At 41.5% G+C, this 26,685-nt stretch overlaps 1 protein-coding gene across 2 annotated transcripts in view; it reads right to left on the reverse strand.

Moving 5' to 3' along the window:
- Positions 1-2,483: 2,483 nt before the first annotated feature.
- The window catches only part of LOC126405207 (potassium channel subfamily T member 2), a 58,169-nt gene continuing 33,967 nt past the window's right edge, over positions 2,484-26,685 (reverse strand). Inside the window, exons 14-30 of one of the 2 annotated variants that reach the window (XM_050068825.1) lie at positions 25,510-25,618; positions 17,186-17,294; positions 16,987-17,043; positions 13,996-14,148; positions 13,657-13,910; positions 11,554-11,878; positions 11,375-11,480; positions 11,116-11,288; positions 10,531-10,602; positions 10,215-10,349; positions 10,001-10,112; positions 9,169-9,267; positions 8,967-9,050; positions 8,748-8,876; positions 6,142-6,487; positions 4,189-4,273; positions 2,484-4,076 (exon numbers count right to left, since the gene is read on the reverse strand). In XM_050068825.1, the coding sequence (XP_049924782.1) occupies positions 3,959-4,076; positions 4,189-4,273; positions 6,142-6,487; positions 8,748-8,876; positions 8,967-9,050; positions 9,169-9,267; positions 10,001-10,112; positions 10,215-10,349; positions 10,531-10,602; positions 11,116-11,288; positions 11,375-11,480; positions 11,554-11,878; positions 13,657-13,910; positions 13,996-14,148; positions 16,987-17,043; positions 17,186-17,294; positions 25,510-25,618 (2,466 nt within the window). In that variant the 3' untranslated portion in view covers positions 2,484-3,958. Of the gene's footprint in view, positions 4,077-4,188; positions 4,274-6,141; positions 6,488-8,747; positions 8,877-8,966; positions 9,051-9,168; positions 9,271-10,000; positions 10,113-10,214; positions 10,350-10,530; positions 10,603-11,115; positions 11,289-11,374; positions 11,481-11,553; positions 11,879-13,656; positions 13,911-13,995; positions 14,149-16,986; positions 17,044-17,185; positions 17,295-25,509; positions 25,619-26,685 lie in introns of both variants that reach the window. The other variant, XM_050068824.1, reaches the window with a different exon arrangement.

Raw genomic sequence — 26,685 nt, forward strand, 5'->3', positions numbered from 1 at the left:
ACTGTCTAAACAAGAGTTGCCCACCTGAATGATATCAGAAGACCCTGATTAACCTTTTGTCTTGAGAGCAAAGGCATGAGGGGGAGAACCAAGCTTAGGTATAAAGAGACACAACAGCCTCTCAGCAGTGTTCACACTACAAACCAGCCTTATGTATCATGCTCTGAGTTAAAAGTGTGATAATACTGTAAGAGATTTTTGTCTGATTCCTTGTTGTCTGAGACAAAGTTGCCATGACAATAGCCGCTCTCACAGCCCAGTCACCAGAATCAAATGTTGGCATTGTACATTTCTGCAAACCACAGATATGACACATTTGTACACTTCACAAGTATGATGTAGTTCAGTTTGCATATATGAGCTGAGTTTCTCATCAGATAGACCAGTGGTTCTCAAATGGTGTGCCGTGGGATTTTGTGATAACCAAATATTATTATTGCAATATTCAGCTGGGCCTATACAAAAAGTTATGAATTCATTTTTAATTGATTGTAGCCTATCAGTATGTTGTGCACATCCATTTCCTAATAAAGAGGCAAACTCTGTCTAAAAATGCAATGCAATCTTATCTAATTTAAAAACCTTCACGGAGGACCTATTTGTCACTGTTGGCGCATGGGAATTATTAGAGTGTGACACTGATTGGCAGCCAGTGTGAGGGATGATAACATTTAAAAGGAGAAAACAGTGAGCTGGACAATGGATGGGAAATTACAACAAAGCACCAGCAAAGACGACCTACCGCTGAAAGGAAAGGGAACAGAAAAAACTGTCAGTAGACAGTATCATGAAAGCTACCTGCCTTCTTTTTCTTTTTATTGTCTTATGTCGTGATAACACACATTATAGAAGCTACTGTGCACAAATATAAATACAGGTGTGCCTTGAGATTTCGCTTTCCTGTTGGTGTGTCTTGGGCACAAAAAGCTTAAACCACTAAGGTAGAGGAGAGGATGGTGAATGGCGTGACACCTAGGCAAGATGGCTGCCTAGAAGCAGACCAGACAGCAGCAGACAATTGTTCAAGACCAACAAAAGTGGGTATTCTTTAAAGACAGGTCGAGCCATTTCCAGCCATGTTTGTAGCAACCAAACTGGGTATTTTTAAGGTCCAGTATGTAGGATTTAGGGGGAAATGGAATACAGCATAATAAGTGTGTTTTCTTTTTTGTATAATCACCTGAAAATAAGAATTATTGTGTTTTTGTTACCTTAGAATGAGCTGTTTATATCTACATAGGGAGCGGGGTCCTCGTCTTGGCAGATCACCATGTTTCTACAGTAGCCCAGAATGGCAAAACCAAACATTGGCTATAGGGGCATTCGCATTTTTGCGTCAGCCACCATAGTTAGCAGTCCCTCTGCGAGCTTCAGAAAAACACCAATATTTTTAACGTAAAACTGCTTTATTTGGTGTTTTTGCCCATTTAAATTACTGGGTGTGTTTGTTTTGGAGAGGAGGCCTCTGTGAATAATTTGGCTCCTGCTGAAATCCTTGGGAACATCTGCATCTGAAGTTATCAGAAAAAAGGTGAGCCTATTACCAACATGCATAACAGCATAGGAGAAACACATGGAACTGCTTTATTCAGTGGTTTACCGGTTTAAATAATCTGGTCCATTTGTTCTGGAGAGGAAGAGACCTCTGCGGATAATTCGGCTCTAGGTAAAAACCTCCTGAACAATAAACAGTAAAGGAATCCTATTCAGGAAAAGTTTCAGCTGGCTGTAATCTGTCATCTTCACTGCTAGAACACTAAGACACCCTACATCTTCAACTGTTCTTTTCAGCCAAATCATATTTTCCTGACCCTTACCAAGTGTTTTTGTGCTTTGTCACAACATGAAACTGAAAATTGAAATGTAAAGAAACAAGCATTTAACATGTGTGCTACATATGGAATGTAAAAATGTAACATATCCGTGGTTTGCAAATATGTACAATACGGACAAGTCTGCCGACTGGGTTGCCTCTCACCCCCTCCATGATAGCCAGATGCAAAACATGGAGACCACAGACTATGTTTTGCTCTTGTATAGTTTTGTCCTTATTTTAGTTTTCTATTTATCTGTACTCATTTTTATCCTTGTTTTGCTGCAAGAACTAAATTTCCCCTCTGGGCATCAGTAAAAGTTTATGTGATTTTGCAGTGTTGTGTGCTATCTCGTGAGCCTGGGGACATTTCAGAAGAGGACTTGGAGCCATTTAGCGCGAGTCATACACAGTGTCGATACATTGAAAGCAAATAAAGCTCAGGAAAGTGACCACACAAAAGACACACTATGTCAGACTAAGTGATTCACTTAGAAACAAAAAATAATGTGACTACTTTGATGTCAAGTAGTTTACATGTACTTTTAAACCACTGCAGTCATTTACATATGACTGCAATTATGAATCTCTTATGAGTGAAATTGTCCAGAGAGAATCTGGTTATCGCTGCACAAATTGACAGCAGAACAGCAATAAAGCAATGACAAGCTATAATGACTTACTTTAATATGTACATATTTTCATCTGTTATAATGGCACTAAAGCTACAGCAGTGGTGTCGGCAGGGATGCAGGTTGGCATTCCCACCACATGGCTGCACCGTTTCTGTGTGAAACAGCACATTCAGGATTTCTGAGAGATAATTTACAGAGACTTGCAAATCCCTGGTAAACAAACAGTATAAATGTCCACCCTGACAAGTAATGTACTTTGATACAGCAGATTAAACTCTCAGGTTTCTTATAACAATTGAAAATCTATTAAATAAAGTAGATCGGGCTGATAAACAAGCAGAATGATCACACTCTCCTGGCACGTTTTTCACTTGTTTTTTTCTGAAAGAAAACCAAATTATATCATAAATTTTAATTCCTAATTAGCAAACTAATTACTTGTTAAAGTGGATATTTATTATGCAATAAATACAGCAACTATTTAGTTGTAAAGCTTATAAATCGACTTCAAAACGGAGAGCTGAATCAACACCTCTCTGACACCGTCTCAAAAACGTTACACTATAAGCTTCACAAAGGCAGTATTTATTGCAGGGCTACTGGACTGGATGGCATTATGTTATTATGATATACGTTCCTGTTAATTTGTCCATCCCCTGCATCTTTAACATGCATGTCAGAAGAAGCAAGCTGGTGACAGGACGGCTCACACTGACAACAGGCGAACAATAAACTCAGGTCGGTTCTAAGAGAACTCGCAGAACTGAAGACATTAACATACTCGAGACAGCGATGTGACTGAACGCCCTGCGCTGACGATGCATCCTGTCTGTCAGCTCAGGTCAGTTAATGAGACTGGTGCTCTTTGGATTCCTCCGCTGCTGGTGAGCGTGAAACGAATGTGTGCGTTTGACTGTGTAAGCAACAGGTAAAAAGTCTCAAAAAAGGTTTTATGGAGAACAAAGGAAAAAAAAAAGTGTGTGCACTGTAGGGTCACTTTAAAATACGTCAAACAACATTAAGTCTGACAAAACTACAACATAGAGAAGGACACAAAAAAAACATCCCTTGACCTTCATTTGGCAGCGACTCCCTTTGCTGTCCTCATAAAAGTGGCAGTGTCTTGCTCTTGATCTATAAGCGTACATACACATTCATTCACACACTCGCACATACACACACACACACACACTGCACATACATGATGCAGTACATAACATGCACATACACAGATATAAATACATACAGTTTTTCATTAAATGCACTTCTGTGTCCGCAGCTCTCCGCTTTGAAAATAGAAAGGTGCATAAATAAAACATTCCCATCGTTATAGAAAAGGTCCATGCAAGACTGGCACCTATCAGTTCGCCGAGAGTGGAGAAAGAATGAGGGCCGTGTGCCATCTGGCTGCATCGCTTTCCATCTCCCCGTTTCTTTCTTTAGGGTGTTGTGTTGTTTCTCCTCTTTCTGGCAGTGTTCTGACAGTATATTTGTCTTTTGTTTTTGTCTCTCACAGGTGGGTGCTGTCCTGCGTATCGAACCTGTGGCTCTCTGAGATCCCAGCGCTGCACTTCCTGCCGCTACCCTGATTAGGTACCACAGAGAGGGGGTCTGGTCTTATCAGGTACCTACAGATGGGGCACAGGCAGGGGGGCATGCAAATAGTCTCCTGTAATAGTTTTTTTTATAACTGCACTCAATTTACAGTTCTATCAATTACATCTGTCACTGTTTACTCACACAACATCGTGCAGCTCCAGCCTGGTGTCTGGAGAAGGGTTGATGAGGATATAAGACAGTCTGTTCCCTTGGTCTGTCATCCCATCTGATGCAGGAAGAAAAGAGGTGAGTGATGCAGGAAATAAAACAGGCGCAGGATATGCAGCAGGCTGTGCAACATCCGTACACACAGAAGAGAGGCTTTGTTACTGAGTCGCAAGACAGGAAGACAAATTTAGATAAAAATAAGCACAAGCCACAACAATAAAAGAGGTGGAAGAACTATCGAGGTCCTTTTCTTGAGTAAAAGTACCAATACAGCAATGTAAAAACCACTACATTATTTTAGGAGCCCCGTGAAATGACAGCACAGCAAGCATTATTAGCAAAGTGCACTTAAAGCATCAAGAGCACTCATGACGCAAAAAAGTCCCCTGTGAGTTATATGTGAGTTTATGACATTGTTAGATTTTTATTACTGATGTATTCATGCACATGTAGCATTTTATTGTTGTAGCTGGTGGAGACGGGAGCAAGTTTCAACTGCTGTCAGGTGTCACAAGCTGAAAGGGTTGAGTTTAATCTTTCACTGTGCATTGTATTTCATGAGCTTATCCTTTGCTTATATATGTAAGTCTTAATTTGCTTATTAACTATAGCTGTATAAAGTATAAAGTAGCATAAAATCTAAACACTCAACTACAAATGTAGCGGAAAGTTGCAGTTAAGTACCTCAAATTTGTACTTTGAGGGATAGTTCAGATCTCTCTAAGTGGGACTGTATGAGGTACTTATCCATAGTCAGTGTATTACATACAGTAGATGTCAGCTGGCACGCCCCCAGTGTGATAGCTGGAGCACTGCCACAGAATCTAAGTAATGTACTGCTGTGGAGGAGTCAGCAAGGAAACATAATTCAGTCAGCACCACTTTAGTCAAAAGAAAACTTTATATCCATTTGCAATTTGATATTTGGCAGTATGGCTCTGTTCTGGGACCTCTCTGCCCTTCCACGCGCATGCGAGGAAAGCCAAGGGCAGAGAGAGTACACCTCTGCCCTTCCACATGCATGGGAGGAAAGCCTGAGGCAGAAAGAGCAAACCTCCCTGCCCTTCCATGCGTCTACATGGAATCCCAAGGCCAGGAGAACAGCAGCAAAAAACACACAGTGGGCTGCCTGAACTAATGCTTTGCTCAGTTTAAACCACCAAAAAAAGTCCCACATGAAAATCTATATTAATTTAAGTGTAGGCTATATTAATTATTATTACTTTGCCATCAGACAGTAATGTCTGATGGGGAACTGAAGCCTTTTCAAAGCCACCAAACTCTATTGACAAAAAGAGTAATTTAGCATTGCTGAACACAGGAGCTGCTGGTCTACTGCTTCCTCAGTCTGTTAGCTTGTTTGTGTTGTTGTGTGATTTTGACGTCTAAAGGTTCAGTTTAAATTCACCAAAGTCACACAATAGCACAAACAAAATATCTGATTGAGGCAGCAGTAGACCAGCAGCTTCTGTGTACAGTGAGCCAAAATTACTGTTTTATTCAATGGAGTCTGGTGGCTTAGATAAGAGCGTAAATGGCTAACTGAAGCTGTTAACAGCTTCCCCATTGGAACAGGCCATCTGGCGGAAAGGGTTTAATATACTCTACATATAGCATAAATTTGAGCTGTTAAAGACTAGGACTTTATTTTGGCGGCTAAACCAGGTTTTGCTGCTGCTTCATCCACAGAAGTACGTTGCTTGGCTTCAGTGTTGGCACTCCTTTCTCCTCCTCCAAATTTGGGCTGCACAGACAGACATCTAACATGTGTAATAAACTGACGACAGAGAAGTATCCCATACAATCCCACTTCAGAAAATCCAAACTATCCCTTTAAGTTTAGTTCTTGAGTAAATGTACTCAACCACTAGTAAAGCTCAGATCAGGAGCAAAATACTTTCACACATAAAGTATACATAGACTCACTGAATCCAGTTGGAGAAAGTCCCAAGTGTTTCATCCTCGTTCGCACCAGGGCGTTGAGTTCCTGCCTCTCAGAGCGCCTGAACAAGGTCAGCCTCTGCTGGTTGATCCTCTCTGCCGCACTGCCCGGGCCCCCTTTGGCCCCGCTTGAGCTCCGACCCCCCTTCCTGCTCAGCCGCCGTGCCCACTGCATGCTCTTCCTCCTGAGCAGCGGATGGTCTGAGGAGTGGGAGGAGGTGGAGATGGGCTCTGAGGAGGTGGAGTTACGGTGAACACCGGTCCGGGACAGGAGGGGCTCTCTGGGTTCTCTGGTGTCCTCGTAATCCTCGACTGTGATGGAAACCTGGGACTGTGACACACAAACATAACCACATATTCAGACACTCACACACACAAACCTTTAATTTCCTTCCTAGCACAGTGATTTTATTAAGTCAGTTCTTCACCAGTCTCTGATTTCTCAGAATAAAGAGGAATTATTACTTTATAATTCTGTAAATAAATGATGAAGAAGATACGCTCTGTTGCAAATAATGAATAGTCCAGCATTCTGAACTAAAATCACCATTTTCTGCCTAGTTCTTATTTAAAAATTAATATCAGTTCCACTTTGGGAGAGATATCACTGCATTATGTCTAATATGTAGATTTCTTTCTAACTATGCAAGGTGGTATTTGTTACTTTTCTATGTCTGTCTCACATGATGAATACACATGTCAAAACTAAGATCTGGCTGTCTTCATATCTGACATTGTCTCCATAACTGTGAATGCAATAGTTGGCAAAACACTTACAAACTGAATAAGTATTTGAACAGATCTATTTAAGTGAACCTTAAAGGCAAATGCTTCACTGTTTTGTACTGTACTCTGTCACAATGTTGTTGTAGTAAATAGAAGAAATAGTGACACTGTTGAAACTAAAAACAGAAGAGTGAGAGTTATTATAGTCGAGAGCTTTAGAAAAAAAAGGTTTATGTATAATATCTCATACAGGGAAGACTATTTCTGCCAATATGAGGGAAAAAATCGATCATGTAAGTCATTACAATGAAGAACTCTTGATATAATGACTTAGTATTGCAACATACTGAGAAACTTTCTCAAAATTAAGCGCCCTATTCAAAGCATCTGTAGTACATGGTCTAAAGTGCATGGTGCAAGTGCATTAAGGATGTGTCTAATCAGTTGTGCAAGTTAAATGGTCTAAAATCTGGGCACAAAATAAGGCACAAGGGGCAAAAGAGCTGTATTTAGTCCCTTAATTAATCAATAGTGTGTTTTGCGCATGACATGATTTCAACTAATTAGAGTGTCATCTCCCATTTCTGATAAAAGCCAGATGCACCTGCACCTGGCAAACTGCTATTTATATGGTGGATTTGTCAAATTGGAGAGCAAGTAGTCTTCTGAGGAAACAAATGCTGTAAGAGCAGTAATGTCAATTTCGTTGGACATTTAAGTAGCAAAACAGCTGCAGCGGACAGCGTCTCTGCTGCTCTGCTCTGTTCACATTTTAAAGAATGTAATTAAGATTTATGCATTAATGATGTATTATTTTAACCGACCCACAATCCATACAGGTGTCTCTCTGTGTGTGTAACGAGCAGAGTGTCCACATGCTGTGAACCTGCCTATGTAGGTGCACCTTATCTGAATAATGAGCCCTTTAAATAGCAGGAAAATATGGGGGCATTCTGACTTTAGACCAGGTTTATGTTGGCCAATCCTGCAACCGCTTTTTGCTGCCTCAAAATAGCAATCCGCAGACAGTGTTCCTGACTACACCTTATTTAAAGACTTAAACGCCCATGTGGGCACAGATGGGTGGCAGTACATTATAAATACTGGACACAACGTGGGCGCAGGCTGTGAAAATGACAGTTACATCAGTCTAAAACTAGCAATGACAGCTGTGCTGCGCTGTGTGCCACTAAATGTTGGGAAAGTTTCTAATTTTTTGCGATACTAAGTAATTATTTTAGTTTCTCATTATTTTAAGATATTAAGTCATTATTATTAGGTATTAAGTCAAAATTTTAAGATAGTAAGTCATTATTTTAAGATATTAAGTCGTATTATGAAATATTAAATCAATTGTCTAAGATATAAAGTCATTATTTTAAGATATTAAGTCATTATCTTAAGATACAAGTCATTATATTGAGAACATTTCTCATTATTATAAGATATTATGTCATTATTATGGGATAGTAAGTCAATATTTTAAGATATTAAGTCATTATCTTAAGATACAAGTCATTATATTGAAAAAGTTTATTATCATTTTAATGTATAAAGTCATTATATTGAAATAAATAAGTCATTATATTGAGAAAGTTTTTCACATTGACTTTCAGGCTTTTTTAATTTCCTGTCACACAGAAATGGACTTCCATAATCTTTGGAACTTGATTCCTGGGAAATGAAAACCTTTTCCCCTGTTTAGATTTTTAGGGTTTAGGAATACCAAAACCACCAGTATTTTGTTTGTTCTTCCAACTCGTTTGTACTGTAGGGTGTAGTGGACATTATAGCCTCTAGAGGGAGCTAGCAGTTGACTATAACTGGTGGCTTTTGGTCACTATACTAGTAACAGCAGCAGAGACCTCAGAGACTGGAAGCTTATGTGCCTCTGTCCGGTAGATGCCAATGGGAATGTCTCCAGTGGAGGAGCACAGTTTCTGGTAGAGCCTGCCGTAGGTGCGGATCCATAAATCATCCTCTGTGATTTTCATCTACAAAACAAACAACACAGTAATCAGCATCGGAGGCACGTCACAGTCCAAACAGAGTCATTTCCAAGCCGTCTGTGTCCGGATACTTACAGCACAAAGGAAACCTGAGCCAGGCATGGAGTCTAAACCCAGCAGCAGCCTGGTGATGGAGATCATGTAGTCCTTCACAAATGACTGTAAGGAGAACACGGCAGATAGGTCAACAGAAACAGATCATATTTGGCATTTGGGCCACATTGAGGAGTGGGATTTTTGTTTTTCAGTCAGAGTGAGGAGTTTGTGTTTGTGATACCTGGTAGAGGAGAGTGTCCAGCATGCTGACGCTGAACACTTTCCCTGCAGAGAAGGGCAGGCGGAACATAAACACCAGGTTGGATCCCTTTTCCCTTTCCTTCTACGGATAAAACACAAACACAGATTTTTCCCCATGTATGTTTGTCTTGGTAGACATGAGATGATGTGATAGACGTTTCTCAAATCCAGACAGTTTCTAAGCATCACCATTGGACCTGCACTCATAAAACTTGTATATTTTCTTTTCTTTCTTACTTATTTACAGAGTCAAACATCCAGTCCAGCAAGCACTGGGCCGAAGGCAACATACACTCAGAGCTACAGAAGATTTGCATGTCTTTGTAAAGCGGGATTAAACTAGAAAATCCCCCCAAAAAACACACAGAAACGAACAATGCAAGGATAAGGCAAACACAGAAAAGGCTGGAAATCCCTCCTGCTGAGGCAACCCTGCTACACATTAACATTAACAGTTATCTCATAATAATGTTAATCCTAGATTGAAATCCATTTTCATATGCGGTGTCAAGCAGTGAGTAATTTACTTATTTGTTGATAAATGTTACTGATGCCTGAGGAGGAAATCCATTAGCTGCCACACAGCGAACAACATTAACAATAAGAATTAAAAAGGCGATAATCAGATACAAATGCTCCCTGAAAAGATTTACAGTGGATGTATTTCCAAAATGAGTGTGAACACTAAAGAAAAGATGGCTAATGCAAACCATTCGGTTTGTTCTTGTTGTCTCATGGGGACCTCTGAAGTCTGGGTTGAGGAAAATGTGAGAGACATAAAGAGTGGGGGCTTGAAGGTATGAAGCTTTTACCTTTTCCAGTTTGGACAGAGCCAGAGAGTAGTGGTCTTTGACTTTGAACTGCATGAAGCGCATGTTGGCTGGATGGGTGAGCTCTGTGATGATGCTAAGAGCTGGGAACAGTCTGGGAGGATGAAGCACAGACACAGAGAGAGAATAATAGATTACAAAAAAAACACTTTCAGGTAGTGTGTGAGATTGCCGAGTAAGTTTGGGCGAAGCAGACCTGAAGAGGGTCTGGACATTGACGATTGTCTTTGCGTCAGCCATGTAGTCCTCCTCTGCGATCATGGAGCTCTCCTTGTCGACCACCACCATGGTGTCGGCAAAAGTCACTCCACATCGCAGCAAACTGTCCAGACTGTGGAGAGCGGGAGAGTGAAGGACAAGTGGGGTGTGCAGGTGTGATGAGAAGGAGCAAGATCAGTGCTGAAGGGCAGTATGTATAAATCAAAGAGTAATCTGTCAAAAGCACAAGTATGAATATAGAATAGAGGGGAGGATACATGAGGAAATCAGCATGGAGCTGTGCTCTGACTTACTTGTCGATGGAGCCCACTGTGTAGAACACCATGGGGAACCAACAAATTGCCTCCAGGAAGTCTGCTTCAGGTCTAAACCGATCAAAACACAAACAGACTTTAGATTCCCACCAGCCGAGAGATTTATATGTGCCATGATGAAGAGCGAACGTCCCTACGGAGACAGGCCCCCCTCACTCGGCCTGAGAAATACAACACAGCCAAACTGCCTGCAGAGAAAGCTGAAAATAACAGCACTACACTGGAGTGACTCAGCATTTTATTGCCTTTTTATTGGATTCCACTCTCATTTGGCTGACTGCGTTTGTGTACCAGCCACAATACACAACACAGGATTGTGGGGCGCATTGTCCTGAAAGCATTCAGCGTTTCACAAATCATGTTTACGGTGACCTTAAATAGCTCAGTTTTTCTCCTCAGCTGGCTATTTAAGGAGGAACCCATTTTACCATCCTGTGCAGCCTAGATTTGTTGCGTAGCTGTGCTCACAGCAACAATTTTGGGCAACACTAACCTAACCTATATATCAGTTTGAAGCTGCTTTCATAAGCATGACCTGGGCATCACATTAAATAACATCCTTACATGCTCTCCAGCAGCAGCACGATGGGGTTGAGCTCCTTCCTGGGTCGATAGTAGGCCCGTAGAGGCACAATGAAGTTGTACAGGCCGTTTCCTGCACTCTCTGCGGACACAATGATCAATTTGTTTTTGAAGCCGTAGGAGCGGGCATCCTCAAAAAGGGTGTGGTGACACGCCTAGGAGAGAAGAGGAAGAGTGGCCATGGAGGATGACGGCAACGTGACTTGTAAAGTTAAACTAGAGAGTCATTTAAATGCCTTACCTTGTCCATACGCAGGCAGCAGAAAGGCATCTTTTCTTGGAGAAGGTGACACAGTGCAGGCGAGCTGCCAATGTACGGAGAGTTCAACGGATATCCCTTCACCCACCTGTAGCACAAGCCCACAGTTACCTCAGAACAAGTTCACACTTACACCCACCAACAGCATTGTCATGACTTACTCGCAGTGTCGACCCCACCAGTGGGCACTCTCGTCTTTGTCACTGTCCTCCTTGCCCTCTTCTCCTCCCTCATCCTCGGACTGGTCTCCGAGCAGGTCGAAGGTGGGGTTGTTGACACCATCCACCAGCTCCAGGACGGGGGCGATGCTGTGCCGCCTCTCCTCGCCTGACTCTCCCATGGCAGGCAAAGCCAGAGTGTTAGCGCCACTCATCTCCGTCCTGGAGCTGCTCCTGCTTCCTCGTCCGCTGCCCAGCACGGTGTTCCCTGGGTCCTGGCCTTCTGGGCTGCTGTCACTGGAGTCCTGCAGGTCGATGGCCACTGTGCCTGTAACATACACATAGTGCAGTATAACCTCCTGAGATCACTGTCAACAATAATAAAGCCCCAATATCCGCAAACGAGATGATAATAAAGTCTCCATGTCCTTAAACCAGCTGATGATAAATTCCCAAAGTCTTCAGACGATTACTTTCTAATAAACAGCGTCTTAGTTTCTTACCATTGCTAAAATAGGTCCAATTGCATATCAATGGCAAACTACAATCAAAATCAACAAGTTTCAACCATTACATTTGCTGCAGACTGGCTTGGCAGAGATGGCTGCCATCTTGTTTTTACATGGATTAGTGTACTGTGCTCTTCATACCACTAGATGGCACAAAAAAAGTGTCCACAAACAAGGACAGCAGGTCTAAGTTGAGCAGAATGAGGTAGAAGGTCCAGTAAATCTAGAATTCAAGGTTCTAATATGAGGACACAGGGTCTCAGGAGGATAATCCAAATCTCATGTATTCAGTCGTATTCTCAGTACTTCCCAAACACATGCTTTTTTTCCTCAAACGTTACAATATACAACCCTTCCATCTACCAGTATGCCTGGGCACCATATGCGCATGACCTCGACTTTGGCAGAGTTTAGACAGATGTGCCATATACATACGCCTACACCAACATTTACACTTAAACACATGTATACCTGTAAGCATGCACACATATACACATGGCTGCAAATATAAACACTCCGATACACACAACAGGTCTATCAACTGTCAGGAAAGGCCAATCTGTAAAAGTAAGTTTTCAGAAGAGATTTAAAGACATGAACAGAGTCAGCTGATCTGATGCTCATTGGGAGCTGTTCCAAAGCCGAGGAGCAAGAACTGAGAAGGCTCGATCACCCTTTGTCTTTAACCTGGACTCTGAAACAGTGAGAAGACCCAGACTGTTTGGCCAGTGCAGTGTGAGAAGCTCAGTTATATGCCCCAGTGCCAGATCATTGACAGCCTTGAATGTAATAAAAATAACTTTAAAATGGATTCTAAAAGAGACAGGAAGCCAAAATAGGTGTGATGTGTGAAGATTGTTTCATCTTGGTCAAAAATCTAGCTGCTGAATTTTGAACGATTTGGAGGTTGTGTACAGCTTGATTGCTTAGGCAGGTGAAGAAGGCATTACATTAATCAAGGAGGGAGGATATAAGAGCAAGTTATGACTTTCTCTGTGGTATTGAAGGACAGAGTACATGTGTTCGGGAGATACTGAACACACGACTGCAAGAATGAGACTTGGATTATACTGCAGGAGTTGTGTAAGAGTTTGTAACAGGACAAATTTCTACACAAATTCAACATAACATGCGGTAATTGATCCACAAATCATTTTGCAGGTGAGTTTTCCTTTAAGTTCAGTGCTTGAGTAACTACATTATTTTCCACCACTGATGATGTGTTCACAGACCCCTGATAACACATACTGTAGTTAGAGCACTGTAAGGCAGTAAGCTGTGCAGTTTCATTGTTGTCCACCAGGTGGTGTGTTTGTAAAAACCACAGTGTCTGACATTTCAGTTCATTTGGCAGTTGCTCTTATCAAGTGTGACTTATGATCAGATACATGTTACATCGTCGGGAAGGCTATGCATATTTTTAAATCACCCAGATAAATTTCAAATGTGAGAACTGCATAAATCTGACAGCTGTGACTGCGCTGCTGTCTAAGACAGTTTAATGACAGCTTTGCATGTTTGACCAACACAGAAACTGCAAACAGAAGGTCAGTGTGTAAATGTTACACAGTCTTTGTGCTGTGCCCATCTGACTGACCCATGCTGGCGATGATACTGTGGACTGGCAGGCGGGTGAGTCCATGGTAGATTGTCTGGTGCACTCCCCTGGTATTTCCTCCTGTGCCGCCCCACGATGGCTCTCTGTGGCCCCTGACAAATGCTGAGTTCTCCTCTTTGGAGATATTGATGTAGAAGCATGTGTCAGAGGCCCCCATGATGTGGCAGGGACCAGGGTTCAGCAGGATGTTGGTGGTGTCCAACCGGCGTACTCCGATCAAACACACTCCATACCTGCAGCCGCAGAGACAAGGTCAGGTGTGTGTCGTCCAGGTTGGTGTGTGTTCTCATGTCTTGGCTTTTTCACATGATGACTTACTTTTTGTGAGCATGAAAGGAGGCAAAGGTGAAACTCTTGCCCTGGTATTCCCCGAAGAATTTACTTTCCTCCAGGCGGATGTGATGCACCTCATTGGCCGAGCAGCGCCTGTAGGTTCGGTGCCATTGGTCTGCAGAACATGCACCACCCTCCCTGTGACAGAAAGAGGATTGATTGGCCACATGGGGAAAGATTGACCTTTAAGACACGTAACACAAAGCATCCAACTCAGCCACACCAGGAGATTTTCTTCTCAAGGTTGCAGAGGTAACATCTTACATCTCTTTCAAGGAGCCACTGATCAATACTTCAATCAGCACATGGACGTACACAAGGACACTTAGCTTGTCTTAACAATAGGTCCCAGATGTACGCATTCATGCAGTTAAGTGGACAACATTTTTCTCTTGGGGATATGGCTTTGGACGCGGAGGCTAAAGAGGTGATGAAGCAAGGGTGTGGGGGCAGTGTGAATGTGGGTGGCCTGCGACAAAGGCTGCATTATATAAACAAGTGTTATAGTGAATTTGCAGTTTACAGGAACTAAGTGTACGGCAGGAGAGGAGGAGGACAAATCTTGTGACATCGTCACAGCCAATAAACCAAATGGCAACAAGTCCAGATATAGACGCATACTTGTGAATCATGCTCAGACACAAGCTATAGAGTATTTTAATTACTGTTCCTTTAACATATAGGTACATGTGTTTTAACATATCATCAAAGAGTTGGTCATTTTTTGTTTAGGTCCAAAAAATCTACATAATATTCTCATATGCATTTCATAGAGCCATACCAGTTACAGCATAAAATAATATCCAGGTCTATATTTACACACACACAGTGGCTGCAGTATTTACATTGTTCTGAAATGCATTAAACAATGAAGAGAAATTAATATTAACCGAGCCATGAGGTGCGTTTTTTTCGTCATTATGTAGTTGTTTATTTATGTCTTACATAGCTGTGACTTATAGCCTTGTTGCTTGCTCGGCAGCGCGTCTGTCTGTAATAAACAAAAATCATGTTACATCCTGGACGTGACTGCAAAGTACAAAACTGTATGCCTCTAGATATTTTTTATGTCTTGAGTTATTCTTTCGTATCATGTTAGGTTTTTCCACAAGGTAGGCTATATGAAGATGTCCAGCCACTGTAACATTGGTATTGCTTAGGGTTAGTTTGTTAATGCCAGAGCATAGATATACATATACATACATTATGATCAATGTGTAGTAGAAAATAAAGTTTTGTCTTCAGTTAATTGTAATCTCGATATTTATACATCCCCATATGATATAATTTAATGTGGAAATAACACTAGACAACTTTTCAACTAGCGAGCTAACACTGTCTGCTTATTAACTCTTTGATCATAACAAAATATAGTAACTTTCACAAGTACTCATTTTAGAAAGGACACAAAAAAAACGTGTTCCTTGTTTATGCTATTAAAAAGATGATGGATCATAGATGTTTGTTTCTGGCTGTCAGCTATCAGCCATAGTTAGCACACTAGCTACATTAGCTACATCGCTAATGTTAGCGAGCTTTTCATTTTTTCCTGCCTGGATGCAGATGGGAATCAATCTAAACACACATTATAGGCTATACGTTAACATACAAAGAACACTTTTTCTTGCAGTGGCCTTTCTAAACTGACCAGTTGTAAAAGTTAATACACTGTTATGATAAAGGTATTAATGGGTAAACAGTGTTAGCTAGCTAGCATGCCAGCAAGTTGATAAGTTGTACTTTGTCCACAACTATTAATGGCAGCAGTATTACAACTATTAATCAAGGACAATAATCCAAATCCATGCTTGACAAGTGTACGTTTTTACAATTTTTATGCTCATGAATTATCTTTTGCTATGTAAATAATTAATTTCATATAAGCCGAACACACACTCCTCTACTGAGCATTGAGTAGCAGTGATTAGCTTAAATATTTGCATTCTAATTATCTGGAGACAATGTTTTTTTTTTTAGTAGATGTAGAATATAAAAACGACTCATTGCAATCGTTTGAGAAACGATACAGTACTTTTTACGTTTCGCGTTTTATTTGGCGCTCACACTGACACCACTACTGTCCCTTTATGGCACCAGTTCGGCTACACCCACAAAAAACATCTCTGTGTACAGACACAAAAAGGATCTATTTGATACCTTTCTTTCTATTTCATTTAATACCTATTATGTCATTGGAAATATTCAGTTGCTTAAAATGCCACTAAATGCCGCCGGCGTGTAGTAAAACCATACTGACAAATGTTTTCGTGGCATCTCACTAAGCCGAACTGCCAGCTCTGTCAAACATACCATACACAGCTTTAACCCACCACAGACTGTTTGGGATGAAGTAGTAGTGGGCTAATCACACGTCACATTAAATCCAAAAACGCTTCATGTGATTGACAGCAAGCAAAACCATGTAAATAGTCGTTTTTTATCTGGGTACAAAGGGATTGAATGCAGGTATGGTTTGCCTGGAGAAGTTTCGATACTACTTGGGTTATTTTGGTCGATACCTTCAAGGTATTGAGTATCAATACCCAGCCCTACAAATTGTAGCTTTGAGATGACAGTCACATAAATACGAAGACACAACCCAATGAAAACAAAGCAATAAACCCAAACATACTTATACTAGTACCAATTTAATGCCTGGTATTTTTCTGCTACCATGCCATGATGATAGAAAGGAATGACTATGTTTAAGACCTAGTGTATCGAACAATTTGCCCAAACATTCTGGTGCTTTTTATAGTCACTCCTGTATTTTAAGTAACAGACTAAAACTCAAACGCAAAAAATCCCCAGATATCTTCTAAATAAGAGACTTTCCCTCCTTGAACAAAATCTCCTGACAAAATCCCACTGTGCACTGTGTGCAAACTGTGGAAGTTCACAGAAGATTTGGGTAAATAGTGAGCACAAATGTAGCACAGTATTTCTGAGTGTGAATACAGATTATAGGAATCCTACCTGTTGAGGGCTTGAAAGGCTCCTACACGTTGCTTGAAGGCCTCTTGGGGTGCCGTTCTGAGTAAAACAAAGTTGAGTGACAGTGAGGACACTAGAAGCAGCTCTCTTCTTTTCACTACTGTATATCTGACTGTCAAGAATGTACTGTGAACAATCAACTCCACAGAGGGACAGGGAGAAAGAAGGGAAGTGAACTCACTGTCCTCTCGAGGAGTGGATCAATAGAGTGATGAGTGTCGAGGTACCAGGGCACACACAGTTTAAAGCCAGCATGGCGTACTTAAACTCTTCTTCACACACCACATGATCTGCAGACACAGGAAACAAGAAGGGCAAAGTGACCGAGGTCGGCAAAACACACACGCAGACATTCTGCTCCATAACAGTTTGAACTCTGAGCACTGCACTGTGGGAAATGACTCTCCTGGTGTTTTACAGCGTGTTTGTGTGTGTGAGTGACAGAGAAAGTTGGTTTTCTCCAGGTGTAACATAAAGGGGTCACAAATAATCTCACCTAAAGGAGATGCATACCACAATCAGCATATGATTCAGAGTCTTATTAAGACTGTCTGCACAGCGCTCTCAACATGGAGGTGGCTGAGCTGGTGCCAAGCAGCTAATGGTGCTAACAGTGCTAACAACAACAGTGCTGACAGAGCTAACAGTGTAAACCTAGGGGAAGACCTGAGGATGGGCCCTAATGTATAATTAATATATAATTAATATATAATAATTGCTGTATAAGCGAGGTGCAGTGCGGCGGTGTCGAGCTAGCCAGTGGGATACACACACAGGGATTCACATGGACTAACATGCACGCCAGGCCGGCCCGTCTACCATAACAAAGAACAGAGAAGCTCGGATTACAACAAACACAGAGGGAGCGTGACTTCTTTCACGGCTCAGGACACCATTACTCCACCATATCCTTACACAGCAAATAGTTATTTGCTGCTGTATTAATGCTCTGAACATCTTACAAAGCTCCTATCGATAATACTACTACTACTACTACTAATAATAATAATAATCTTTATCTATAAAGCACTTAAAAACAGAGTTATGAAGTGCTTCACATGTCAAAATTAAAATAAACAAGACATGAAGACAAGAATTTTTAAGAGAACGAATAAAAAACACTTTGGTGAATAAAAACCAAGGAAATAAAACACAATTTAAATGAACTAAAAACTCAAGTAAATCAGGAAAGGCTCTCCGATAAAAGTATGTTTTAAGAGGGGATTTAAAAGAGATCGACTTGGCCAACCTTCCTCAGGCAGATTGTTCTCGAGCGTCGGGGACCTGACAGCAAACGCTCTCGAACCCATGTTAATGCTAAACACGGGGAAGCAGTATTTGGTTTTAATGCACCACATATCTACGACAAACTCCCAGAAAACTGCCGGTCCACTGCAACTGTCAGTTCTTTTATATCAAGGCTGAAGACTTTTCTGCTGGCTGCTGCCTTTTGTTAAATCAAATATTTATTCCTTTTTTACACTGTACTGTACCCTTTATTCTTATATTTTATACCTGTCTTAATATATTTTAGCTTGTTGGTATTTTCTATTCTCTAGCTCTTTAATGGCATTTTTAGATGCACTTTAATGTCTCTTATAATGTGTTTCTTAGCACCTTGTCTCAGTGCTTTTGATGTTTTATGTAGAGCACTTGGAAATGCCGTTTTGCTGAAATGTGCTTTATAAATAAACTTGTCTTGCTTTGCCTTGCCTTGCATAGTGAAATTTATCCGTGCAGATTGCAGTTCTATGTGCTGAGGTTTAATATAATTTGCAGCGCTAAAAGAAAAGCTAATGTATTCATTTTGTGTTAATGATTTGGTCAATAAAAGTGGAAACTTTGACAAATTCCCATCATGTTTCCAGTGCCCAAGACGACGTCCCCAAAAAGCTTGTTTTGTTCAACCAACAATTCAATATGATATATTGAATTTCTACTGATGTATAACAGGTGAAAGAAGCTAACTTCAATCACGTCTGTAACATTTGGCAGCTTTTGGCTTGCAGACAGGTGGGGAGCTCTTAAAACTGGCATCATAAATTCGCTTCCTAATGACGAAATATTCCCAAAAAAACACAATAAATCATTTCACTTATTAGACTGTGTTAATATGCCTGCGGCTTACCACCAAAAGAAACAAGTACACAAAGATAATCAAATGTGTTTATTCTAGGATCCCCATTAGAAGCACATGAAAGTGCCTCTCCCCTTCTGGGGTCCTGTCACTATTTTACACTGAAAAATATGTCACTTGATGTTTGTCTAACACAAATAAGGCAAACAGACAGCCGTGTCAAAAATCCTCCATCATCCTCTTGCACCAGCTTCTTGTGTTACTCCCATGGGTTCACTCATAAGTCACCGCTCAGTTTTTTGGTGGGGTGATGTGAAGACCTAGCAACAAGCCAGATATCCAGTGTCAGCCTTCTTATTAAACCACCTTTCACTCACATCACCCAAGACTAAACGCAGCCCTGCCTGCGAGCCAACCAAACCAAACTGAACAAACACAGATGACACTCCTCTCGTTTACCTGTTGCCACACAGCATCCTCTCTGAAAGGAAAAACCAATAGAGCGATTAATGTTTATAGTAAGCCAATCAGTGCATCGGGCACAGGGAGCATCCATTTCCCCTGCTGTGTAATTCTTGATTGCATTACCTTCAGTGATGAGCACACAGGCATATTAGGGCTGCCTTGTTTACTAACAATGACAAGCTAGGTTCTAAAAGCACAATATGCGCTCCGTATTAGGAAATAATTGGTGACGAACATCAGAGCCTGACATGAAGCATCAGACTCAATCAGCTGCCGGTCTGAGTAAGAGGAGCGTCAGCTGCTGTAAATGCAGTTTTTAATAAATTAGTCTGTGTGTGTGCCTGAAGCTGAGTAGGTGAAATACACAACAATTAAAACAGTTGATTGTTGCACAACTGTTGAAGTAGCAATGTTCTTTTCCCTCTGAACGGTACATTATAATGCAGATCACACGCTAACACACTGGATGGCCTCTCGCTGTTCAGCCTGTGAATTCATTTCAAAGTGGAAGCTTTATAGAGCCATGGGCATCTGAAAGCCTGCAGAGTAAAACATAAATGTTGCATACATGCGCAACAGCATCCATTACTGCACACAGTCCACTGTCTCTGTCTGTGCCTTACAAATCAACACACACATCCATAGGGAACTTAACTATAGTATTGCTACAGTTTACTCTAGGATTTGTATGGTGTCCTGTCATAAGTTTGTGGTATGTAGTGTTTCTAGTAGGGATGCACAATATCCAATATGCTGATATGTAATAACTCAATTGACCGATAACCAATATCGGTAAATCCACTTTTTTCCCCAACCTAATTTTAGTGATCATCAAGTCTCTTCTGTAGGTAATTAACAACATATTATGCATGCATACTCTTATTGTGATGGCCCACCAACAGATGGAGACATTAAATAGAATACTTTCAATTTCTAATATTCATTCATTGTGCAAAATAAGAAAAAGCATGTTGACCAATTCAGTTCATTGTTAAGCTGATACTGTCCGATACCAATGACATATGAAGTTTATCAGCGTGTTGGCTGATTCCGTTCATTTTAAAGGCAATATTAGCTAATACTGATGATGTGCCGCCATTATCATGCATCCCTAGTTAAGGGGGATACTCTTTGGTACCCATACAACACATTTTCATTAAGATATCTTGAGGTGAGAGATTAAGGGACCCTTTGTAAATGGCCATGTTGTAACCTAGCCAAACTTTAGCTTAGCTTTGGAGCATTACTTAGCTCCTTGCTAACAAGCTATGCCAAAATGGTACCAATGAATGCCTTGGGTTGTCCAGCTTAGCAAGATACCACGACCTTCGCACAAGCTCCCCCCGGGATTGTCACTGCTCTCAATCATCATGTATAGCCCATTAGAAGTGTGTGGCTGTGTAGCCAATATCAGCTGATACCGATGATGTGCCAATATTATCGTGCACCCCTAGTTTCTAGTGTATTTTTCACCAGCTGTGGCATATAGTTTTTTTTCTGTCATGCTATTTCATTAGCTATAGTAGATCTATAGTATTTTAATAGTAACACTGTGTATCTACATGTTTTTATTATTGAACAGTATAGTATATTATATAGTGTGTCTGTAGCTGTTTATCTAGCACTATAAAACACTTTTTTAGTAATACTATGATGACTATGATATTTAAGGTAATATTACAATATTGCCTAACTTCTTTAAACTAAATTGTTTAGCCTTCTCAGCATAGGTTCAGTCGTAATCAAGCAGCAACCTCTGGTGCTGAAAAATGAAGCCATGGCAGAAGTGCAAAAAACTGCAGTTCCTTGAACGGCCACTTGAGAGTAGCTCCAGAAGTGAGTCAGTCCCTAGAACTTTCTCTAGCATCCGAAAAACCATAAAAATACTACCACTAGCTCTATAGCCATACAATATACACACTATAGTATAACTGTAATTTCACTATAACATCACCACAGTCAACTCAATAGTATTAGTATAATAATTTACTAAAGTGGGTTTTATACAAATATAGAATTACTATAGTAATACTGATAATTTCTGTGGCATTTCTTCAGCAAGTCTTAGAAGTAATACTATAGTGTGTTTTTAGAAGGGCATCTCTGACTCCTAAAGTAGTCACACACCCAATTGAGTCATTTTATCCAATATCCAATGTCCTTCTTGCACCTCTCTTCACCACTGTGATCCCTTCACTTCCCATCTTCTTCTCTGCCTGTTGTTCACCGCAGCTCTCCGTCCTGCCCTCTATCCTTCAGGTGCCTGGACCCAGACCAGGAGAGAAACCAATTACAGACCTCGGCACATTGTGCGCGCACACACACACACACACACACACACACACACACACACACGCACACACTCTATATTTCTGCCACCCTCACTTAGAAGATCAGGGTCTTTGTACCCATCTCTTCAGCCTGTTTTCTATCACAGGCTGGTATTAAAGGTGTGTGTGCAGATACGTGTGTGTATGTGTGTGCAGATGTGGCTATTTGCACCCTGTGCAGGAGCGCAATTACGTCCTGACCACAGGTCCACCGGTTGTGCTAATTAAATCAGTAGGCTGTTATTGTTTGTATGAGTGAGCTGCTTTCCACACCGTGCCGCTACAATGAGCCAAGCTCAGGAGGGCGACTGGCTATTGTTGTTCAAAACACAAACTAGGGAGATAATCAATCGACACTCTACACCCAATTCAGTGCGGTTACTCAGACGCCTCAGGGTTTCCTGCTCTGCTGCAGCATCATACCGACAGATCTTTTCTAATGAATGCTGAGCTGTTATTAAGCTATTCCAGCGAATCAAATTAAATCTTGTATCTCTTGCTCATTAATGCCTCCCACACGACCACTTAGTGGGTATATTCCAAGTGGTGTCAAAACATGGCATCTGTACTTACAGTAATGTCCATGTGACTGCATAGCCCATTGATTTGGCCCCTGAGTCTATCTATGGTTCCTTCAGGTACATTATAGTCAGTAGATTATAAACATTGTACTTTTAAAGGTATACTTACTATTTTCTAAAGGTATACTATTTTTTTTAATAAATGTATAGACACAGACAAAAGTAATCCTCTCAATCATCACTTTTAACCCACTAGAAGTGTGTGGAGGTGCACTGATCTGCAGCGACCCTACCTTCTGTTTGTTATTTCATTTTCTTCTTATTTTGCTATGTTCAGGTATTTGTGGGCACAGTGTGCTGGTGAGGTCAGGACTTCATAAAAAGGTAGACACCTGTTGCCAGACTGTAAGCAGCACACATTCAAAAGGGAGCTACGAAAATGATGGACACAGCACCGTAAAAAAAAAAAAAAAAAAAAATAGTTAACATAGTGAGGTGAAATGCCAAGCAGACAAGGCTTGTTCCAAAACGAGAGTACAGCTGGGGCTGGCTTTCGCTTTCACAAGCACTGAAGAAAAGGACGAGGATAAAGAGTGACGCAGTGTTGGCCTGTTTTCTGTTGGACAGGTAAGTGCCAGTGGTTAGTTTAGTTATCTTGTTAAAGTATCTGCTTTTCCATTACAACAAATATAACATTCCTACAATAGTAGCTTGCAGTGTACATACAACATGAATGTATAAAGAGAACTGGACATACTGATTGTCTAACCTCGGATTCAGGGGGAGCAATGTGGATTTCACCCTGGCTGTGGAACAGTGGACCAGCTCTTTACCCTTGCAAGGCTGCTGGTGAGGTTGTGAGAGTTTGCCCATCCAGTCTACATGTGTTTTGTGGAATTGAAGAGGGCTTACGACCGTGTCCATTGGGGAATCTTGTGGAGGGTACTGTTGGACTATGGGGCACCAGGATCGCTGCTACAAGCCATCCGGTCCCTGTGCAACCAAAGTGAGAGCTGCGTCTGCTTCCTCAGCGTAAAGTCAAACACGTTCTTGGTGGGTGCTGGCCTCCACCAGGGTTGTCCCTTGTCACTGATCCTGTTTGTGATATTCATGGACAGGATCTCAAGGCCCAGCCGGGAGAGGAAGAGTCCAGTTTGGTGACCTCAGATTTGCATCTCTGCTTTTTTGCAGATGATGTGGTTCTATTGGCTTCAGCACACTGTGACCTCCAGCATGCACTGGGGTGGTTTGCAGCCAAGTGTGAAGCAGTAAGGATGAGAGTCAGCACCATTTGGAGGTGCTCTGCCAGTGGTTCTCTTCTGGAAACCGGTGGATTGCCCCCTCTGGGTTGGGAGTGAGTCACTGCCTCAAGCAAGGGAGTTCAAGTATCTCAGGGTCTTGTTCATGAGTGAGGGTAGAACGGAGCAAGTTCACACAGCATTGGAGGCCAAGCCCCATTCAATTGTATGAAAGTTGCTCAGTGGCACATGGAGCCCAAAAAGTTCGATTTCCCATCATAAAATTACCCACATCTTCCCCGTCATTGGGCCAACAGAGGAAGCGCACTAGACACTAACTTCTGGTTTAGCCCTCTGTTAACTAAAATGACTAAAATGAGGGTAAAATTATTTAATTGTGCAGCTCTTCTAGACTTTATATATATCAGACTGAACAGACCAAATCCAGTATATAGGCTTTATAGCCAATATTCTTAGTAGCCAAACAGTGTAATTACATCTGTCATGTTATGCCCTTTGGCCCCAAAAAGACTATTTCTCATAAACGTACCTGACGAAAAAGGCATAAGAGCAATGCCAACCACCTGAGTAATTCTGGCTTCATGTGCCACTGAGCAACTTTCATGGGAATGAGTGGGGCCCCTTCTCCAACACTTAATCCACTTTTTCTAATACATCCATGAAACTGGCTTTAAAATCCAGCACACTTCCTGGCGGCCTGATGTACATGGAGTGTGGGGAGGTGGGGCCAACTTTGAAGGGGCACTTTACTTTTCACCAATAGTCCTGCAGGGAATTTATTATTCAGCACTTGAGTGGCTGCTGTGTTAACAAATGCATGACTGTTGGATATTTCAAAAGAATTAATGCATTTTAAAATGAACGAGGGGGATGTCTGAATAATACCCAACACTATGTCAATGCAAGATAACACATCAAAGCAATTAACATACATGTTACAGATGTCAGACTCCCAGCGCAGTAGTGGGAGTTCCATCCAGCAGAGCCAACTGACAATCATACAATATCGAAAGGGTGTTATCATGAAAGGACATGAATTCATCTTTCTACCAGCCTGCCTGACTAATAACAAAGGCCTCAGTCTGACTGTGAGGTGTTTAAACAGCGCTGCAGGGGCAAAGGAGGCTTGCCTGCGGGGTGAGCTCTTGTGCCAGGTTAGCACAACAGCAGAACTCATCAAAAGAAGGGGATTTTCTTTGCCAAGGTAGCGAAGTAAAACGTTAATCATTGACAGAGACAGCTGGGATGAGGGCGGCAAGCTAGAAATTGAGTTTGACGTTCTTCAGAGCTGTAGGCAGAGAGATGTGTGAGAGAGAGGAAAAGGGTGAGAGAGAGTTTGGTTCCTCTTCTTTCACTCAGCAGATGATTGACTGGCATCTTCTGTAGCGCAGGAGAAGAAGGGACGCTCTCCAAAAGGCAATGTAAAAACTCGCAGAAAACCCTCAGAGGGCTTACAGCCAAGTCGAGGCAATCTGTCCAGCACTTCTTCAGAGCTGGGAGGAAGGAGAGCTGTGCTGCTGCAAAGCCACGCTGATAGAAAAGACAATTTTCAGGCTTACAAATCAACCTGACAAGCTCAGGTGGAAAATGGGACCTGACAAATTGAAGTGCAAACGGAACACCACAGTTTCCGATGTCATCGCATTGCAACCCTGCAGTAACCAAATAAAAATGCTTACCTAATCACCCATCTGTTACAGCACACAACTCTAGTCCCAATCTGAAGAAAATCACCTGTCAAATTGGGCCTGGAAGATTTTTTCTGTAACATAGTTGCATCATAACAAGAACGGACACATCTTGCGCTGACACCACGAGTCACTGTCAGTGTGATTTCACACTCCTTTGCTCACCTGCAAATTTGACGTGGAACTTATTCTCCGGCTTAAGAATCTGGACGTACAGGGGGCAATTTGGAGCGAAGTCTTTCACTGCCCAGGCTCGGAGGATAGTCTGATGATCCTGAGAAAATTGGAGACGGGTGGAAGTGAGATGGATGAAGTGTCAAAGAGAGAGAAAGAGAGGTAACCCATCATTAGCAGCATCAGATTGTAGCTCCTCTCTGATAATCCTCTTAAAGCGCTGACTGCACAGAGCAATCGAGTGGCCCTCGCAACATTTCAGAGTAATGCAATTCTGACATCTTTCAACAAAGAAGTATTCAAGGCTGAGCAGAGCACTCTGCGAGGCAGTGAAGAGTAAACTGAGTACAACTGGCCATGAGATAGCTGTTGAAAATTTAGTCAAGGGAAATACAAGAGTTTAAAGCCCTGCTGCACCATTGAGGAGTCAGTGAGGCTGCTTTGAGTTAAAAACCCAGCATGCTAACGTCAGTGCTGGAATGTAACTATGCATATTGACTCACTGTTGATGTACTTTTACGTTACTTGAGTATTTTAATCTCCTGCCACTTTCTACTCCACTACACTTCAGATGGAAATATTGTACTTTCACTCCTCTCTGATTATTTGATAACTTTAATGGTATGTGGTATTAGTAATCTAACCTAAGTGAAGGACCTGTGTATTTCCTCCACCATGGGCTAACATGCTCACAGCAACAACACCAACTATGCTTACCATATTCACATTAGATAGTCAGCAGTAAATACAAAGTTTGCAGGTATCTGAGCAAATTAAATTGCTGATTTAATTGTTGATGATGGTACCAGAGACAAAGTTAAGTGATCACAGAAGTAATACTAACTCAGCTGTCAAATCATTCAGTGTGAAAACCAGGGTGTTGATTAGACAGTGTTATCGAGTCGCTATCAAGGCATGCAGCGCCGTATAGCACCCATATAAAGTTCTTCTGTTTTACACATGTGCCTGCAAATTATTTTCCATGTTAAGCCTGTGTCTCTTTTACTCACAGCTTCAGTCATTTTTTACTGTGAAATGTTTTGGTGGAAAAATATAAAAATCATCAACCATAAAACAACAAGCACAAAACTTCAGCCAAGGCAGTGATCTATATCTAAATCTCCTGCTTTAATACATTTTTTATGAAGCAAGTTCACTCTGGAAAAA

The sequence above is a fragment of the Epinephelus moara genome, chromosome 18 (genome assembly GCF_006386435.1).
Source record: "Epinephelus moara isolate mb chromosome 18, YSFRI_EMoa_1.0, whole genome shotgun sequence".
NCBI classification, from domain to species: domain Eukaryota; kingdom Metazoa; phylum Chordata; class Actinopteri; order Perciformes; family Serranidae; genus Epinephelus; species Epinephelus moara.